This window comes from Chlamydotis macqueenii, chromosome 20 (genome assembly GCF_036417535.1).
Source record: "Chlamydotis macqueenii isolate bChlMac1 chromosome 20, bChlMac1.mat, whole genome shotgun sequence".
NCBI classification, from domain to species: Eukaryota; Metazoa; Chordata; class Aves; order Otidiformes; family Otididae; genus Chlamydotis; species Chlamydotis macqueenii.
This window is the reverse complement of record NC_141575.1, coordinates 8,027,859-8,045,426: the sequence shown is the minus strand read 5'-3', so window position 1 is coordinate 8,045,426 and position 17,568 is coordinate 8,027,859. Positions and strand designations below refer to the sequence as shown.

The 17,568-nt window shown below is 44.0% G+C and overlaps 1 protein-coding gene across 1 annotated transcript in view; it reads right to left on the bottom strand.

Moving 5' to 3' along the window:
• The window catches only part of BRINP1 (BMP/retinoic acid inducible neural specific 1), an 85,478-nt gene that overhangs the window by 21,555 nt on the left and 46,355 nt on the right, over window positions 1-17,568 (bottom strand). Inside the window, exons 3-4 of the mRNA XM_086763690.1 lie at window positions 5,144-5,334; window positions 348-517 (exon numbers count right to left, since the gene is read on the bottom strand). Of these exons, the coding sequence (XP_086619816.1) occupies window positions 348-517; window positions 5,144-5,334 (361 nt within the window). The remainder of the gene's footprint in view (window positions 1-347; window positions 518-5,143; window positions 5,335-17,568) is intronic.

Sequence of the window (17,568 nt, the reverse complement as noted above, 5' to 3'; positions counted from 1 at the left end):
CTATTTCACAGACCTGCTCTTCCCTTCCAACCTCCATCACTGATATGGATTATCTGTCCCCTCTCTCCCTTCCAGAGGTCACTGCCACACACACTGGAAGTCTCCTATCCTACACAACCATCACACTGAATGCCCACCTCTTTCCAGATATTACCGGCCCTGGGGAAATTAATTCTTCAGTAAAGTCAGTAAGACAACAATTTACCCTGGGAAATCAGTGCAGGAACAAAAAACAACTTGTGATCGAAAAAGACGTCATACTGGACTGGCAAAACCCTGCCCCAAGTCCCTACAGTATTGATAGGGACATACAATCTTCTTTCTCTTCCCAAGGCAAGACACAGTACCTTGATTGCTCCGGTAGAGATCTGGATCTCATGGAGTCTCCTCATAGTGCCATCACGGTCTACAAAGCAGGAGGAAGCAAGCTGGTGCAATGCTTCAACGCTCTGAGTAGCGTTTCCTGACTTTCTGTCGAGGCGGGTTTTGTCCATGTACATGGTCAAGGCCTCCTCTCCTGCAGCAGGAAAAAAAAAAATAAAATAAAAAAAAAAAAAAAAAGAGATTTCAGTAAGGTCCAGGAGGCTGCTATGTGGGGCCATCTTAACAGGAACACACGATGTCGCACATTGCGCCTAAAGAAAGAAAATTCTGACACCTAAAGCACTATAAATGAACCCATCCTTCCCACCAGTACCAGCATCTTGGTGTAACATGTAGTAGTTGTCTCCTCTATTCAGCCAGAAAGGCCAGCTCCACCGAATTGAGTAGGTAACATTTTGGATCTTAATTAGCCAGCATAGCTTTACCGCAACTGTCGGAAAGGATTCAGACTGTCTGTCCCACTTGAGGAACGTTTTTCTCTGTGGGCAGTGCCTCTGGAATGATGCACCCTGGACCAGAGAAGATGCCACTTTTAAGCAATTCTCTCTGACCCGATTTCTAGAAGGAACAAATGATGATTTAAGTTGCAAATAGGACATAGGTGGATATAGAGGGCAAACAAATGCTATTGGTACATCTTTATCTTCCAGCAACCATGCAAAAGGGTAAGGGCAGGGGGCTGAGTGAAGGAGAGCAATCAGAAGAAAGTCAAGTTAAATCAACCACCCTTTCTACTTTTTTTTTTTCTTCTCCTAGAGTCTCATTCAGTGAATTTAAGTGGAGAATGAAAAATAGTGTGAAATAAATGAACTTACTTTTCTTAAAAAAAAAATGTATTAGCTGAAATAATTTTATTTGTCCAAATAATTTATTTTATTGCATACATGTAAAAAAAAAAACCCACCAGTAAGCCCCCTCCCTTGCTTTCCCTGGAAATTTGCCAGCTTTTATCTGGAAACCAAATGCCTGAAAACAAACCAAAAATATTCTGGCTGAAAACCAAAACATTTTTATTGTGTTTCAGTTTTCCTAGTGATTGATCTGTTGAGGATTGAGCCTTTGGCTTTGAGATGAAAAACGGAAATTTTTGGTGGAAAGAAGATACTTTTCATCAAACAGTTGACCAGTTGAAATCTTTAGTTTGCTTCACAAGAGATAAACAGAGAAGTTTGGCACATAAAACTTTCTCTCTAATATTTTGTTAAAAATAACATACTATCCTTTGACCACGACCAAAGTTGTAGTACTAACAGTATCACCAGCGCTACTTCTCACAAAAACACTCTGCCTGGAAAATGACCAGCTTTGATTTCCTTTATCGTTGTTAACACCATTATGCGTTGAGCGGTGTGAGGAGACCTCAGCAGGGATCAAGGCTCTGTCACATCAGCCTCTATCCACGCAAACAGCAGAAAGATGGTTCCTCTCCCAAAGGGTTTTAAACCCACGTACCTGATGAGACACAACAGGTAGATACAACAAACAGCTGGCAAAGCACAAGGTAATAAGGTGACTGCGATTAGTGTGAGAAACAGCAGTCACCGCACACCAGATGCCAGACTGCTGCCAATGCATTTTCAGGTTTCATCTTTGAGGAGAGTTTTACAGAGGGATTTCATGGAAGGGCAGACTGAATTTTCATGAGGAAACTTGTTTGTCACCAAAAGGACGTCTACATGTGAGTTAGCCAAGAGGCTTGGGGGAAGACAGGCTGGGTCAGTGTGTAAGTGTTGTATTTTGAGCCAACGTTTTGTATTTCTCATGTAACAGAAGTATTTATCTGCATGGAGATGCAGCAGACAAATGATGCTTTGCCTCCATTTCACAAGGCTGTGAAAGGAGAGGGAAGACTTGGGATAGTTCTCCCCTTAGGTGAAGTTCTCAGAGGAACCTGTGGGATCCAGGTATCAACTCTTCTTCAATTCCACTAGTAACCGGGGAAAAAAACCCAGCTTTTTGTGGGAAAATATCATGCCTTCTTTTAATAGCCAAAGTGCAAAAATCAGGATCTTTTCAGTACAGACCAGTTCATTTTAGTACAGGAATCCTGATATTAGAGATCCCTTAGAGAGCAACCAGGAATCATGGGTTGAATTGCATGAGGCCGTAACACAGGTTTCGGATCACCAGGAGATCCACCATCAGCTTTTGGTCCCTACACAACACAAAGCAGTCAATGAGCAGCAAAGACAGCTCCTAGACAGAGAGGAGAAACCTAACTCTAGGGCAGTGAGGATCAGTGACTTCCCCACAAAAGCTGTAATTTTTTCCTCCCTGAGGTGTTTGGACCCCTCCACAGAGAGAAAGAGGAAGAAAATAGGGAAGCAAAGCCCAAGATAATTGACGCTTTTCCTGAGGGATAACTACCACTATTCACTGTGGAGTGAATAGTGCTGAGCAGAAATAACATTGCTGGAAGCTTCTCCTGTGTACATGTGTGCAGACCTGGAAAAGCACAGCATCCCCATGGAGAGTGCGCATGAGCAAGCAGCCTTTAGATCAAGAGAGGTTAATAGACTTTTGCTACATTATTAAGTCTTAATTTCTCATTTATTAAGTGGATGCTATGTTCAAAGTTGTCTTTCCTTCAGGGCTTTCCCTGCAAATTGGCTCTCAGCTCTGTGTGCTCCATCCCAGAGCATGGATGCCCTTAAAGTGACCCTTCTTGTCAGAACTAAACTGGAGCAGAGCTGGTTTTTTATTAGACTCCAGGGGGATGCGGATGCTCTGTAGGTTGAAAGGCATCAGAGATGTTCCTCATGTGGCCAGGTGTGAAAACAGCTGCTGTATTCAGGTGGGCTGGCCTGATCCATCACCCAGCCTCCCATGGTCCACGCAACAACTGGCATCTAAAAGCAAAACAATTTCCTGTGTTTTTGTCACTTGTTTGCAAGCTAATAAGACGTCAGGCTAAGTTTACAAATCACTGTAATCCAAAACTGAGTTCTTGTAACATTTCTGAGGAGACCTGAGGTCTTGGGAGAGCAAGGGTGCCAGCACATGTCAGCTTTTATATCCCAGTGGTCTTGTTTAACACACAGACTGCGATTAGTTTGTCCTCCTTGCAGTATGCCTGCTCAGCTTCATCTACATTTTCTCTGGGACTGCCATTGCCAAGATAAATACTTCTTTTCTCCCTCACCATTGCTCACCGTGTTCTGGCCTGATGGAGCATTTAGCTCTCCTCTCCAACACCAGTTCTCATTACAAGCCTCTGCATATTTAAAATTGTTGTGTTGTAAAACCAGGAGAAGAAACAAGCCACTGTGAATAATTTACAACCTCACCCAGGCAAAATTAAAAATATATTTTACCATCAAAGGTCTTATTTTGAATTTCCACAGATGTGAATGGAAAGAAAAAGACATATCAATGGAAATAAAAGTAAACCAACAAAAAAAAGCCTCCCAGTACTTCACTAGATTCTTACTTGGCTGGCTTGGGCTCTAAAATATGGTCCTGAAAAGTGATTTCCTCAATAAAAAGGAGTTTATCTTTATGCAGACTTCATTAAGGCCTGATGCAGGCAGTCACTCGCACTCTCAGTGCATGGAAACCTGCTTTCTCTCACATTTCTTGCTGATGGAGCAGACTGCTTGAATGCCTGGGCTGGAAGAGCAGCCCAAGGATCTTTGAAGGACATTTGCCACACAAGAGGCCATTTGACTTCAATGGAACCACGCCAATTCACCTACCACCTAATCTGTGCATGAATCATATGCACACATCTAGTCTCATCTACGTCTCATCCGCGTTTCTGCAGAATGCTTTGGGAACAGACAGGTGGCCAGAAATTTCTCAAAGTTCAGGACAAACTTTGCAACGTGGCATGGCTGGAGGTCAGGTACAATAGAAGAAGCAGCAAACTACTAAAATTAAGACCCTTTACCACTGCAGAATCCCTCTTGCAGATAGTAGTTCTCAGAAGAAAGGCATTTAAAGGCACACCTCAAGGGTAAAGAATGGTAAAAAGAACAAGGGGAGGAAAAAAGCAGCAATAAGTATCAGGAGGAGTTGCTGATTTTCACTCCTTTTTCAATACTCAGTACTCGAATTGTTTATGCAGCACCAACAGCAGTGCACGCTCATGGGCCCTACAGCACTCCGTCATGTCACCACCGACGTATTCTGCCGGCACAAGCAAGCTGCTCTGCAGTCCTTGCACATACACTTCGAATTTTACTTAACTGTTGTTTTTTCAAGTCTACTTTATGTTACTGCTTTCACTCATGCACTCAGCACAGGCCTTTCTGGCCGTCTCTTCCCTGCTGCACACACTCCCTGCCCAGCTCAACTCCCTTTTCCTGGAGCTCTTTAAAATTCCTCCAGTTCCGGCAAGAAAGGATGCTTTTCCCCCTGCATTTGGTTGTGTTCTGGAAAAAAAAAAGAGGGATCAACACATTCTATTGTCAAACTCGGGACAGAGGTGCAGGAGTGACAGACAGGCTCCCTGGCTAAACGAAGCATGTTTATCTCGGCGCACACACGCCCTTGTCAGAGGAGCACGGGTGCGTGTGTATCATGGATGCCAAACTCGCACGTGTTGCGATGTGAATTCATTTGTGGAGGCTGTTTGTACTCTGGGGGTTTCACACCACCTGACAATAAGGACAGGCTTTGGTTGAGGGAGCTCTGGGCTGGCCCTGTGCTACCAGCCAGCATCCACGCAGCACGGCCCAGGCTTGCAGGTGCTGCCCAGTGCCCTCACCACCCCACCACGAACAGCCACATAAAGAAACCAGCCCAGGTTGCCACCTACCTCCCAGGGTGGCAGAGATGAGGATGTGGGTGCCGTACTTTTTGATGATGGTATCAATGAACTGCTGCGTGGTGGGTCTCCTGCCCAGGAGGCGGATGCTCCTCTGGAACTCAGGCATCAGGGGCAGTGGATTGTGGAGCAGGTCCCTCCGCTCGATGGCTGTGTTCCTCACCTTCCAACGGGCAAACTCCCTACGTGACAACACAGGAACACAACAAGGGTGAGGCTTTGAGTCCAGAGGGACAGGCAGAGCTATCAAGGGCAGGGAAGGAGGATGGCGAAGAGGAAAAGCAAGACATTACTGCACAATAACAACACACTGAGGATTAGGGTCCAGGCTGATGAGGAGGTAGACTCAGAGTCTCCAGAGATATCTGGCAGAGGGCTGCAGTTCCCTGCAAAGAAAGCAGTCTGGTCCTTTTACCCTCACACACTTTGGGGTCTTGCATTTCTCCATAAAGCAGCAAATTCTGATTTCTGTCAACAGAAGAACTAGTCAGTTAGATTGTAGATCCAGGCCAGTCTGATCATTGCTATGTCCCTGTGTCCACAGCCTTCCTTGTAGCTCCTGCTTTTGCAAAGCAAGGCTGAAGGAAACCCACTCTCTCCAAACATCTTGATCTTTTGAGCACTAGGGAGTACTGCATAAGATCATTTTGAAAAACAATATGCTTGATAAACCATCTAAAAGGATCGATTCAGATATTAGCAGAGGTCAGGATGAAAATGGAGCTTTTGTTTGTTTTTCTTTATTTAAAAAAACCACAAAACTACAGAGTGATTTTCAAATCTTTCTTTAAACTGATAGCAATTGGGAAAAAAATAAAGTTAATATTTGCAAAAGCAGAGCTTTATTGCAGGTATCCATTTTTAAATGACACAGAGGGAAATGCCTAGAGAAAACCTTGCATACCTGCGATCTAAAAATCAGGCCTGTGAAATACATCACCAGCTGAGCACCTAAAAGATGAGAACCCTATTAATGTTCTTTGAAAAATATTGAGCAAGACTTTCTTAAAAGGAAAGGATATTATTTATAACCACTCTCCAACACACCTGCACCATCTTAAGCCATCTCCCAGATAATCGAGTCACAGGCTTCTCTGTCACTTCTCATTCACTTATTCCTGTAACTCAGGTTTAAGACAAAAATTTCCCTTAAGTAATAGGAATGACAATACCTGGCGCTGACACAACACTTTCTACCAGTGTGTGTCAACTAGCACCAGCAATCCCACTTTGCTGGTGGGGAACCTGACATGCAGGGAGATTTAGGAGAGGCTGTAAGTCAGTTACAAAGCCAGGATCACAAGCCAGATTTTTTTCCCAGGTTGATTCTATACCCAGTCCACTTTACATGCACTAGGTTATTTTACTTAATGCAATTAGGCATGAATTTATTTTGATTGCACCCCATCACAACACCCCAGGCTGTCTAACAGCAGTTCCATTGATTAAAATCGCAAAGTGCCAGCTTTTCACTTCAAAATATCTCCTTACATCTGAGCTAATTCCCCCTCTGTAGCTCTAGGCTTTCACAAGCCAAGTAAAAATGCCAAAAACAAAACACGACTCTTAACACATCCTAAGAATCATTGGTGTCAAACCTTGAAATCCACAGAAATGCTGGTTTTTCCTAAAAAAAAAAAAAACCCACACACCGAAAAACCCCACCCAAACTCAATACAAAAACCCCACAGACCAGGATCTTGATACCAGGAGTAGAGAAAATATAGACCATTGGCTCTAAAGTTGTCTGCAGATAGCAAGTGCATTACCAATGCCCATGGATTCTCCGTATGGAGCAGAATATGGTTTCTCCTCTGCTGTCCAAAAATAGTGTACAAGTCCAGTACTTAGCATCTGTGGAAAAGATACACATTGAGGTGCCATGGTTGCTTTTAATGATAGGCAGAACCTTTAAAAGTAAAGACAAACACAGCTTTCCTCTGACACTAGAGAGAGAGGTTGCTCTGACCACCCATGATTGGAGTGATGATTCCAAGCCCAGCTATACAAGGAAATCCCCTTTGCATGAAGAAGGGCTGGTCCCTTCAGGACACAGCGGTTACACTGTATGGGAAGATACAGCTCTGGATGCTAACAGACAGGCAAGGTTTTATAACACATAGGGATTCCCATGTTCCTATCATAGAGATCATAACCAGCAAGCATAGGGAAAATGCTATCTGTGCTTCCTCTCCAAAAAGACAACGATTACTTCCTGTAAAACTCAAGCACACTTTTGCTCTCAGGTTATTGATAATGCTTGCAGGAAGTAGTAGAGTCAGGAGGGATTAGAGCCCTCCAGAGCCAGCATGTTTTCAGAAAGGGCTGGAGGAACGCTTCGTGTTCCCGAAGTACAGAGAGCTGCCTTTTGTTACTGTCAGGTTACCTATTCAAAGACCATGGAGTTGAGATGCACAGCTGTTCAAGCAGGGCCCTATTGACAGATCAATACTCAAACCCTCAGAGTACCACCATTCAGCATGTCGAGATGGGCAGGGTAAAAAGTTAGTTAGGACCACGGGCTGGAAAGCAGTGGGCAATAAAGATGGGAGAAGGAAGGAACAGAGAATGAAAATTTGGTAAACAGTACACTGAAAGGGAAAGTGGGTTCATTTTTCACATCAGGTCCAACATCATCTCAGGACAGCACTGACGGAGGCAAAAGGAGGAGTTTAAAATAAATCATTGCCATATACCTTCAACCTTGCCTGCTGCTAAGGGACAGTTCCAGTCACCACTCACACAGTAGACAAGCCCTTAGCAGAACTCACATCTGAAATATCATAGCAAAGGAGACTTTTTCCACTCAGTTCTTACACATGCCGTCCCTCCCCAGGGCTTCCTACCCCTAGGATATATCACTGAGGTGAAACCCCAGCTCTATTATACTCCCCAAATGCTTGGATGTGCGGCTTTCATAGCTGATGAGAAAAGCTGAGCAAATACGTTATGATGAATAATTTATGCAAGTTACTTAGATGTTTATCTTCTGCTCATAGAATATCCATGAGCCAGTTGCAATTCCCTCTAATTTATGCATTATTTGAGTTTACTTAGTGACATTTTTCAAGCTTTTTTTTTTTAAGGTTTTACATAGTATTTGGCTGTGTGCTGTTGATTGGTTGGGATTTGTCAAGCAAATGATATGGTATTGTTAAGCTTCCTGATTAAGGACCACAAATATATTTTTAACTTGGCTTCCCTAGTTTCAAAACATTTTACATTGAAAGCAACCCTCTAAATACTAGCAATCTTCCATGCAGCCTATAGAACTCTGCTGTGAGATGCACCTGAGGCCAAGGTTATGGTACAATTTTGGAAAATAGACTTAACATTAATGGATATGGCTACTGAAATAACTTAGAATTATTGAGGTGATAAAATATATATATATAATTTGCAGGGAATAGTATAGCTCTAGCCTTAGGGAATGATCCAGCCTTTAAGTCCTGAAGTCTTTGAAGAAACACCTCCAAGAACAGGTTTCCTATTAGATTTCAGTGCTGGACTTAATTGCATTTTCTGCAGAAGCAGCTGCTGTTGGCCAAAGCTGAATGCATGGCACTGGGCGAGGTGAGCACACTCCCATCTGACTGTCACCACTAAATCCTTCAATCTGTGAACCTCTGGAGGATCTACCAAGGCCTTGGATCCATAGATGATGTCTGCAAAAGGGCATTGAAATCATTCTCAGATGCCATATTTCACTGATCATTGCTTCTCAGAACTCCCAGTGACACCACAGTCTCAGTGCCACTGGAAAACACAGGTGAGGCCTCTACAGATCTCAAGGCACTTTATGAAAAGAAAAATACTGCACTGTTGTTTGCTCATTTGCCAGGTGAAGAAGTTGCAAAGGACTGCAATCCTTGACCAGGATTACGATGGCACCCCATGATACGGTTCGGATTAGTACAGAGTCTTCTGACCCCCAGGGGAAACCCCTAGCAAGGACCTGAACTTCTGCCAGTGGGGAAGCTTTTAAGGGCTTCAGAAAGATGATAAACCTCTTAGCAAGGAGGAGGAAGAGCCTGTATCCCTGATGCAGAGACAGGAGAAAGAGAAACTATGACCTAACGTCTGAGTACTGGGGGAGAGGCACTTGTTTATGCTCTAATGTCTCGCCAGCGTAGACAGCCCCTGCTAATGCAGAGCCGACCCAGGAAAACGCCTGCCAGGTCAGTGGAGGGGAGTCTGCGCTCTAATGTCTGGTGAAAGCACTGGAGAGCCCGCTCTTCTAATGGCTGGAAGGGGTAGTGCCTGAAGGGGGAAGGGAGGTGAGAGGAAAGAGAGGGATGAAGCACTGCCTCAGGGTGGCAGATGCGCTTATCCTTCCTCCCTGTCACAGTAAGGGAATGCGTTTTATTTGTATATGGCTACATCTGAGAAAATACTTGCTCCTTCAGAGTTTGTGTTAATGAGCTCTCCATCAAGGCCGTGTATGTCAGAGGGAGCCACTAGGGATGTCTCAGTGCTCGTTAGCACTATGACCCCTCCAGGGAAGAAGAAAAAAGGGGGGAAAAATGCTGAACAGGGAGGAAAAGTCAAAAGCCTGGAATGGGTACATCACCCAGATCCCCCACTGCACCAGCAGAGAGGCTAGGAGAATCCAAGGGCACAAGCATCTCTTCCCAGGGAGAGAAGTCTGAAAGAGAGAGGCCGTCGGAGCAAATTAAATTCCCCATCTTCAAATGGCCAAGACAACCAAAGGACATAAGTGAAGAAACAAGTTCAGTACAGACCTCAGGGTCTGGCGCTTGAAACTAGAAAGAAATTAAATGCATTAAACAATGATCGAGACAGTCTGTTTAAAAAAGGAAAAAGAAAAAAAAAGCAGAGTAGGAAGACACTGAACAAAGCCTGTAACTGTCATGCTAACTAGAACACCCCAAGACCTCCTGCTGCTGGAGATATTGCCTGCAGGGCAGTTACCGCATCCCACTCAGTGCACACTCTGCAAGTAGGACCAGCCCCACCACTCCCTGGGAACTGGGCAAGGAGAAGGCACAAGCTCCTTTCTGTTCAGCATTTCTTTATCTTTTTTATAGGTCATAGCTCCAAAGCCCTCAATTGCTCCCACAGATTGATGATGAGCAGACAGAGCCTTCCCAAAGGCAACACCCTCTTCAGTAACAGCAAGATGCAAACATTGCTTAATGTCCTCTGCCTGGCATATTGCACACATTGACTCCCTGATGTCGGTAGGACCCCCAGTCAGACCCAGAACTCTTGGATTTTGGTGTATATACAATGGCATTCAACTAGACACATCTCTGCCTCTTGTTTTCATCCAAGCACCTCACAATCATGAAGACAGACATTTTTGCACACTCTGATGTATATTGCAGACAAGTGTTATTAGCTGTTAGAATGAGTGTGAACCAAAAGAGATAAATTTTAGGCTTTGCCCAGGTAAAAAACAAATTTTGTGTTAGCATCAGGAAAGTCCTCCAGAATCCTTCCAGATGCTCCTACAACAGAGCTGCTGGTTTGAGGTTTTTTGTTTTGTTTTGCCTTTCCTTTTCTGAGCCTAATTGTCCCCATCGTGGGCTGCACAAAGTAATAGTTATCTCTAGTCCTCAGGGTGATAGCTCTTCCAGGTTCCTGTGAGCCCTTGACTCTGCAAACAATGCCACGAGGGCGGGAGACGAGCATAACAACAGCACTACAACGCTTATCTTCTACTGCCAGATCTGGCTTAATGCGAGTCTGCACAGGGTATCTGTGATTACAGTGGGGTCAGCGATGTTTTATTTCTAGCCTGTGCCCTCAAAATGCCAGACAACCCCAGCCCGAGCAGTGCAATATTCCTTCAGCTGTTGCCTCTGCAGCTTGCCCACTTCTCTATCTAGGCCAGCGTGAAGAAGTCGGTCTTCAAAGCTGAGCTTTTCAAAGGACCTACAAGAATTAGTTTTCTGTGAGGCTTTGGCACTCATCCCCCCTAATCTATTTAAGAAAACTCCAGTCCATAGATTCAAACTAGTTCCAAATTAGACAGAGGATGAAGCTCTGCCATAAAAAAAAAAAAAAGACAAAAATCTAATTCCAGAGAAGTATGAAAAAGAAATCACTTAAGCTGAAAGTCTGACAGCATTTTGCATAACAACCAGGCAAGCAGACAGGCTGATGTATGACAGCTGGCAGGTGAATAAGATAAATAAATTGGCTATTGATCTATTGATAAATGCTGTGCTGTCTGTAGCAGTTTTATTCTTGTAAGGGCATTTACCTGGCTAGAACTGAACCCAAGGAGACTGTCAGTGTTTGGATCATTCAACAGAATCATACGGCAGAAATGAAGCAATGCTGTTGGACTACTTAATCCTTCACCTGTCTCCACAGGACAATGGAAGAATCTTCTGGGTTTTCCCCCCTTGGTCTATACTTTGGCCATGTGCTTAGTGTTTGCTGAGGTGTCTGAAACCTCAACTACTTCCCCTTTTTTGGGCAAAAACTTCAGCCTGTTGTATTTTTCTGTTAGAAACACAGTTTTGCTTTTATCGCTCTGATATTTTCTTAAAAATATTAAGTTGTTCCAGGGTTGAAAACCTTTAGGGTTGGTTTGTTTGTTTTTAGAAGGAGAGGGAGGTAGATAATAGGTCCAGAATGACATGAAGTTTGCAAGAAGCAAAAAGAAAGAAAATTACTTCAAAGTTCAGTGGATTTCATGCAACCTTGAAAGTGCCTTGGTAAACAGATTGTTCCAGCACTGAATTAAAAACCAATCAGACAGACATGACTCCGAGTCTTCTGTTCTCTCTTAGGATGGGACTCCACTTGGGTCTTTCAGGAGGCAACATGAAATCGTTGGGCGCTGAAAAGACCAATTTGTTTAAAAAAAAAAAAGGTGAAGCTGGAATAAATTTGTTACTAGAGAGTCAAAACAGAGTGATTCAGCACAGGTAAGTACAAGTTAAAAGATATCTCACTAACTTTAGTCATTGCTAAGTTTGCTTATTATTAAATTTGATCATGGCCAGGATGTGGCTATGATTCCTAGCTCTGACTTCAAATCTAAACATAGCTACCATTGCAATCAGGCAATCACAGAGAAGGTTACTACCCCTTCAGCTGAATGGGGTCACTTCCAAATGTTTATGCATCCTCAGATAACATGGTAACTCCTAAACTTCGACACAGAACAGACTCACCAGCTACGCTGATCTGTTCCCATGTTTCACCAGAGTCAGCTGCTGCAATTCTGTTTGATCTCACCCATCAGGTCACAGTAAACTGCTTGTGGGACATTTATTCCCCTTAACTTTCCCCATGAAGTTCTCTGTGCACGTTTCGTTGTAAAGAGCACACACCTCAGGCACTCGAGATACCCTTTCCAACACCAGCCTACTTAAGCCTTGTCCACCCTAGAGACTTGCTTATAAGTAGTTCCCATTACTGTTAACACCATTTCAGCTGTTTTCAGCATTGGGCTGACGGCACTTTTCTAAGCCACTACAATTTACATAGTGGTTGATACCAGCTGCTAGAAGCTGGAGTGACATCTCTAGAAGAGCTCCCAGCATTGTTAGCACCACTGCAGCTTAACAAACATTATCAACAGTAGGAAATGTTCTGTTCCATTGCTGTTTTCTTCCTAAAAGGTTACCTAGACCAGACATGGTTTATTAAGCTATGAGGAAGCTATTCTAATAGGCTGCAGGGTGCTGTGCTCCAAGCACTGGAATGGACAATATTGAGACACCCATTCCTTCACTGTGAATTATGATAAAAATCACAAGAGATGCAGCCACAACAATACTCCACTAGAATACCTGAGGTAGCCTAGAGAAACTCTACTACGAAATAGGCATCGAGTTCTGCAGTTATGCTTACAACACCACTGATATTTTCCACAGCATGGTCTCCTGGATCTAAGTTTCTGAGTTTGACCCAGAATTCAGGGTCAAGCAGATCCTGGGAAGTCAAGGAGCAGTGAAGAAGATGCTTCCAAAGAGCAGCATTTTTGAAGCAACAAATAGAAAAACATCTTAGTCACTGAAGGAATTTCAGAGAGTCTTAAGGAAGCCTGGGATAATAGGTATTAGGTTATCTTCTCCACACTTCTTCCAATTCCCTTCTTGTACGCTCCTCTGCTCAACATATGATCCTTGTCCACAGAGCTGACGGCATACATCAGCTAAGTAGACTTAGCCAACTTAGCTAAGACACAGAATGGTAAGACAATTAACTGAAGCTGTATAGGAGCACGGGACAGAGACCAGAAAAGGCCTCAAATTGTTCAGTCTTGTGCTGAAGCAACTAAAAAAAACAACCAATAAAAAAAAAAAAGACTTTTTCACATTGAAGTGTTTGTTTGGACTCTAGTAGGTTAGAGGATTAAACTCTTGATGAAGTCCCTCCTCATATGGCTAAATAGTACATGAAAATATTTAAATCTGTTACTTTTGAAAGCAAGTTTGAAATAGAAGGCAGACATATTTCAGTTTACAGAGGAGATAACAAATCACCTAGGAGATCATTGGCCCACACTAAATCATGGTGAGCACTCTTTACCCCATGGAGCTCCTCAGCAAGCTAGGCCTGCCCTGCCCCAAAATTCACCACCTAGAGCAGGTCACAATTGCCTACCGGTGTTCATATGAGCACAATGGCATGAATCGAAGGCTGTAACAAGAACTTAACTTGGAACAAGTCATTTCATAAAATTGCACTTGCTTCACTTCCTGAAGATACAGGTGTGTGGATTATAGGGTTTTTTTTTTCTTCTTAATTTTAGCTGTAGCAAGCTGATAACCTCAGCCTGTGACACCACGGCCCCAAGCTTTGCTCTTTACTTATCATGGTTCACAGTTAATTCGGATGAAAAATCTGTGAAAAACATGTACTTGAACCTTAACTTTTCATGCTACAGGCTAGGGTACCTGGCTACTGCACTACTGGCAACTTCAGCACAGCATTTGTCAAAATTGGGAAAATAATATCAGAAATTTAGCCTTGATTGTCCTTTTTCTCAGAGAGCACTAAATTTTCTCCCACACAGCATGCAACCATGTTTCAAAACTGGAAATGTTGTTAGAAAATGGAGCCATCACCCCCCTCTGGTCAGTTGAGCTACTCAGTTGGCAAAAGCTCAAATTCACCACATCAGAAGGAAAATTAAGAAAAAAAAAAAAAAGTGAAGTTTAAACACGAAGCCTCTCCTGCCTCCTACACCCAGCTGTGCTCTCAAGGCAGTCTTGGCAGAGCCACCCAGACACAGCTACCACACTGCAGGACTCAGCCAGAGCAGGCAGCAATGGGAAAGCTGTTCCCCCCCTTGCCCACCCTTCAGCCCTGAGTCATCCTCAGCTGATGGAGGCACCAGCTATCATGGAAGGCAGGTGCTGGTGGGCAGCTTGCATGCCTAAAGACAGCCAGTTGGCAAAGCCACCTGTTTACATCAGGGAGCTCTTGCTGCAGGCCAGTTGAGGGGCTTTTGTCCAGGTTAAGGGACATGAAGGGGGTTCACACTCTTCCCTGCCAGGAAGTGTCCTTCAGATGGAAGGGCATGTTCCAAGCTGCACATAGGGAAATCAACTTGCAGAGATGCAACAGGACAGAGGGACCAATCACTCTCTGCTCCTAAAGCCACACCCAAATCCACCACATGGTTACCAGCCTCAGAATAACCCAGAAGATGTGATGAGGACACATGTGATCTTGTAGGAAGCCTTTGTGAGTACATGGAGGAGGTACGAGAGCGCAAGTAAAGAAAATCTGTTTTGTCACCATAAAACAAATCCACCCTCCCCACCCCACACTGATCTTTGCAACTTTATTCCTATAGTGCTGTGACATTAATTTCTCCAAGCTGGTTTAGGACAAAATGGTGGTTCCTCCTCACAGTTCCTCAGGACACCTATTTCTGTGCCTTTACCCTAAGAGCTGCCGCTCAGCATCCCTTTGGTTTTCAAGCTGTGCTGTTACATTCAGGTGACTTGCCAAGGGCTGCTATCTGAACAGTGACATCCAGCACACAGGGATGTACGCGCTGGCTGTACGCAGACTGCTCCCTCCCAGCATAGGATTCAGATGGTATCTGGGCCTGAAATTACTAGCAAAAGGCATAAAGTGCGAGGTGAAGGGCTAAAAAAATTAAGCAGCAACAAAATTCAAGCCACCCATAATCAGAGACATTTGTGCTTTGTTCAAGATTTAAAAAAAAGCCAAACAAAAAAAACACAACTGTCCCAAAAAGCCTGTGACATTTCAGAATTACAGCAAAATTGAAGAAATTTTCTCTAGGAAAAAGGTGACCCATTTCCTCAGACTACATCCTTCTTCAGCAAAAAAAAATGAACACAAGCAGTGAGAAAGCCTTGAACATTCCCTGGTTGCTCCAAAATCTCATTTCAACAAAAATCAGTTTTGATGCATTTAATTTTCATTCCTAGTCATGCCATTTCAAACTCAGACACGTTTTGATGGAGGAAATAAAAAGACTACAATAAAATAAAAAATCACAAACTCTTGAAGAAAGGCAATCTTCTTGCATGATGCAAAGTGGCCTGCAATAAAAAGACAACCATGCTTTTCATGCAACATTTCACGAAGAGAAAGCTTTATTGTTGTCCTGTCCTATCCTGGGAACAGAGACTAGCAAATGCTTTTGTTTTCTGGGATCTGGTTGTGAAGCTTTGAAGCACTTGGTTGTTCAGGCACATGTTTAGTAGTTTCCCAATCATGAATCATTTTTCATTTAGCTGTTATTTGTGACTTTGATACATGGATCTCAAAGCACTTTTAAACACCATTGTAGACAGAGAAGCTAAGGCAGCAAGAGATGAACCACTTCTCCAAGGAAGAGATCTAGCATACAGCACAGCCACAAACAAAATTAACCCAGATCTGGAGGCAGCACAAAGCGTTTCAAAGACTAAACCAGAATCATTTTAGGTTGGAAAAGACCCTTAAGATCATCAGTCCAACCATCAACACAACATTATCAGGTGCAGGGGTCATGGCCAAACTTGCTGCCCACCTTGCCCGTGCCAATAAACCCTCCGGCCCAGGGCTCCGTTGGGCAGGGTGGGTTGCTTCCCGCATCGTAAGTCGTGATGCTAAGGTTCAAGTGAGCGGCTATACTTCCAGCAAGAGTGAGAGGGATCAAATGCACGCCCGTGGCATTTATCTTCCACAAAGTAATAGGGCCCCAAAGGCTGTGAAATCAATCTAATGAAATGCAAACCACTTCCTTCAGGAAGGTTATGTTGATTGCCGGCTCTGTTGTTTTCCAATCAGCAAAGAAGAACGTGCCGGACAGTCTGGGAGAAAAGGGTGAAGACCTCCAAGGCCCCCAGCAATGTTAGTTTGTACCAGTGCAGGTTGTGCCTGCCTGAATTACTGAAATTTTATGAGTGTACCATAGCCAGATCATACAGGAGACTGGTTTTGAGGTAAAAAGGACACCAGAGTGCTCCCCCAGCTCCCAGCACTCCTAAAATAGCTCAAAGGGGTTTATTCTGTGGGCATAAAACCTGCAGCATGGTACAGGGAGGGAGTTCAGTGGAAGAGGAGTACATACAAACCACTGTCCCGCAACGCACACCAAGCCACATTGGCATCCATCCCCATGAATCACGTAATTCAGCCGCAAAGCAAAATCCACTCACATGCTAAGGTCCAGATGTGAAATTCAGGCTCTGGAGAAGTTAAGAGCAAAACCTCCTCAACTTCAGTGCAGGCAGCACCCAGCCCCATGTGCAAAGGCAGTCTCAAGGCCCAGAAGATCTCTGGGCCACAAGCATCAAAATTCAGGGCTTGGGACAGAGAGCTGGACTCTGCTAAGCAAAGGGCACAGCCCCCCACCCCCAAACACAGGCTCTCTCCTGTAGAGCAGGATGAGGCCAGCTGCAAAGATTTATAGCCTCACCATTCAAGATCTATTTAGGGGGAAAGAGAAGTCAGCTGTGTAGGAAGGAAGGGTTGGTTTTTTTCTTTCTCTCTCTCTTTTTTTTTTTTCCTAGGGGGTAGGTGTTTGGAGTTTTTTTGAGGGACAGGAATTTTTTTTTTTTAGGTTTAGTAAGGAGTGCAACAGAGGGTGAATGGAGTTGTTCTTTAGTAAAGGCTCTTATGTCTCAGCTTTTCGTTTTGGCTTGGCAGGTATTTGCTTTGCGCTTTCATCGTGGCTCAGGAATCCTTTGCTGAGTCTGGATGGGAGCTTCTACGGGGTTGGCTCTTCCCCTTTCGCCTGTGCTTTCTTTCATGATAGGCTTTGTTTGGGCCAAGTTAAAGTCAGGCTCTCTCTGAGGCAAGGTAGTGGAAACTTAGTCTGGGGGGATCAGATGCCACAGAAAAGCTGAGGAGAAGACCTCCCCTCACGGCTGTTTCGGGGGTGAGGACTGGGCAAAGTAGAAGCACCAGCTCCTGTACTAACTAAACCCATACATACAGCTGAAGAAGGGATTATGTGCTAT